This window comes from Helobdella robusta (assembly GCF_000326865.2).
Source record: "Helobdella robusta unplaced genomic scaffold HELROscaffold_50, whole genome shotgun sequence".
Classification (NCBI taxonomy): domain Eukaryota; kingdom Metazoa; phylum Annelida; class Clitellata; order Rhynchobdellida; family Glossiphoniidae; genus Helobdella; species Helobdella robusta.
Window position 1 is genome coordinate 1,138,560 of NW_008705255.1, and position 3,123 is coordinate 1,141,682.

At 32.4% G+C, this 3,123-nt stretch overlaps 1 protein-coding gene across 1 annotated transcript in view; it reads left to right on the forward strand.

Moving 5' to 3' along the window:
• HELRODRAFT_178903 (hypothetical protein) overlaps window positions 1-2,744 on the forward strand; it is a gene marked incomplete at both ends in the record, with an annotated part of 34,272 nt that extends 31,528 nt beyond the window's left edge. Inside the window, 2 exons of the mRNA XM_009027764.1 lie at window positions 544-710; window positions 2,527-2,744. Coding sequence (XP_009026012.1) covers window positions 544-710; window positions 2,527-2,744 — 385 coding nt within the window. The remainder of the gene's footprint in view (window positions 1-543; window positions 711-2,526) is intronic.
• Between the last annotated feature and the right edge of the window lie 379 nt (window positions 2,745-3,123).

Below are 3,123 nucleotides of genomic sequence, written 5' to 3' on the forward strand. Positions count from 1 at the left end.
TTATGTCCGTCCGTTCTACGATTAGTATGTATTTTATTGTTGTTGTCATTGTTGTTGTCGTTGTTGTGTTGGTTATTACCATTGTTGTTGTCGTTGTTGTTGTTGTTCTTATAATTATTATTGTTGTTTCCTTGTCGTTTTTATTTTACTGAGGTAGTAGTAGTAGCAACAGCAGTTGCAGCCAGGCCCGGAACTAGGAGGGGGCAAAGGGGGCAAGCACCCCGGGCGGCAAATTTTAGGGGCGGAAAACTTTAGACATTTTTTTAAAATTTGAAAAATTTATTCGCATTTGTTATAATATGGATGATGGATCAAAGTAAATTTGATTTTTTTATATTACTCGTTTTAATTTTTTTTAAATTTTTTTTGGTTTGTTTTTTTTCTATGTAAAGATTAAAATATAAACGCAATTATGAGCAGAATCTTTATCTTATTTCTTATTTGTAATCTTTCCCTTATTTGATTTAAAATCACGCCGCGAAAAATATCGTATAGTAGGTTAGTTTAGTCGTTTTCATGTTAGAAAGTAAAATTGGATGGCAGAAAAAAACTTAGTGGAGCTGAATACAGAAGAATTGCTAAAGAAAAACGAAAAAAAGAAAGCGATGTGCTTTCACTAACGCCAAAATTAGAAACGTTATTCAACAAATCTAATGTTAATGTTAGTATTATAGTGAATAGTGATAAAGAGGGCTCAAAAGAAAAATCAGGTAAATATTTTTATTATTTCAAATTTTATTAATTGAATAATGGAACATTATGCACAATGTGTATTAATTATGCATCCTTTAGAATAAAATAATTTTTTTAAATATTTCGTTTTTAGATGATATGGAAGCTAAAGAAAAGATCAAGGAGAAAGTATTTTGGTTCAACTTCAATCCAACAAATGAAACTGTAGAAGAATTATTACCTCAACAAGACCCCACAACTAGTCTTCAAAAGACATCTAAGTTCCCTTTTGATTTTAGTGATCTTGGTTCATGGCCACAAAGTTTTTCTGATTCAGAAAGATGTTTCATAACAAAAATGAGATTTGAAAATTTAACTGAACCAAATTTGAGTAACAGTAGCCGAGAAGGACGCAATTTAACCAAAGACTGGTTTTATAAAGTTCTCAAAAATGGAGAAAAAATGAAAAGATCATGGTTAACCTATAGTGAAAGTAATAAAGCTCTCTATTGTATTCCCTGCAGACTGTTTCCACACTTAGCTTCAAATCAAATGTCTTCTTTAGCTAAAGAAAAAGGACTTACCAATTAGAAAAAACTTAATGAAAAGTTGCCTGAACATGAAAATTCATCTAACCACAAACTTTGCTTTTGCTCTTGGAAAACATTAGAATCTTGTTTAGTAAATGGAAGTATTGATGCAGAACTCCAAGATCAGATCCAACAAGAAGAGTTGCATTGGAAAGCGGTATTGCGCTGTATTGTAGATGCTATTCTATTCTTAGCAAAACAAGGAAGTCCATTTCGAGGAACTAAAGAAAATTGTGATTTCAGCAACCCATCTAATGGAAAGTTCTTGAATACAGTTGAACTTATTTCGCATTATAATGTTCCTCTTCAACAACACATTGAGCGGCATAAGAAAGGACAAATATCCTATTTTTCACATAAAATACAAGATGAGTTTTTAGAAATTATTGCTAATAACATAAAGCAAGGAATAATACAAGACATTTTGGATGCAAAATATTTTTCCTTAATATTTGACTGCACTCCGGATATCAGTCGCAGCGAACAAATGACACAAAAGATACAACTGAAATAGAAGAAAGTTTTATTGATTTTTTTAAAGTTAGTGGCAAAACAGGTGAAGGTCTCAGTCAAGAAATTTTGAAAAAATTAGATGCAGATGGACTTAACTTGGAAAATTGTAGGGGGCAATCCTATGACAATGGAACAAATATGGCTGGAAAATATAAAGGAGTCCAGTCCAGATTATTGCAGAAAAACCATCTGGCATATTTTGTTCCATGTGCTGCACACTCTCTCAATTTGGTTGGTGCTAATGCAGCTAGTGCTACTGTCCAGGCTCAGAATTTTTTTGGAACTTTGAACAGCTTGTATTCTTTTTTTGCACTTTCAACTTCACGTTGGGAAGTTCTCAAAGAAAATGTGCCGATAACATTAAAACCTGAAAGCAAAACAAGATGGTCTGCAAGATTAGATGCAGTCGAAGCTGTATATAAACATTATAGTAAAGTTCTGCAGACTCTAAAAGATCTTAAAAACTATGATTTCTCAACTCCTCAAACTGTGAATGAAGCCAGCTCTCTTTTGAATAATATTCAAAAACTTGAATTTATTGTGATGGTTAGATTTTGGCATGCATTGTTAGAAAAGATTAACCATGTAAACGAATTTTTACAAAAAAAAGATTTAACAGTTGATTTGGCTGCCCGAAACCTCAAAGGTCTTTTGACACTTATGAAGTCTTGCAGAAAGTCTGCACCATCTGAGGCCATTGCTGAGGGTAAATTGTTAGCAAAAATGAATAATCTAACATCTGCATTTTCAGAAAAGAGACCAAGAATGAAAAAAAAAATGGCTGATGAATTGTGCAATGATGAAGCTTTGACAAGTGTTGAAAATATGTACCAAGTGACTACGTTAGAAATCATTGACAGAGTGATTACAGAACTTAGTGACAGATTTGAATCTTTGAATAATGTAAACAGTATGTTTGGGTTTTTGAGTGGTGTTAAAATTGAAGAAATGCAGACAGCAGATCTATAAATTAAAGCCGAAAATTTGGCAAATATATACTCAGCTGATCTCATCATTGATGAATTCATGTCATGTTTGAAATAGAAAGTTTTAAGCATCACGCTTTGACAGTTGACAAAAGTTTAAAAAAAGCCACATCAAAAGAAATGCTAAGTCTCATTTATAAAAATAAATTAGAAGAAGGCTACCCTAACATCACTACTGCATTGAGAATCTTTCTCACGTTGCCTGTCACAGTGTCATCTGGAGAACGTAGTTTCAGTAAACTAAAAATCATCAAAAACTACATGAGAAGTACAATGGGACAGGGGAGACTTTCCAATTTAAGCATAATTTCAATTGAACACAAACGAGCATCTCTTATCAATTTTGATGATATAATCCATAC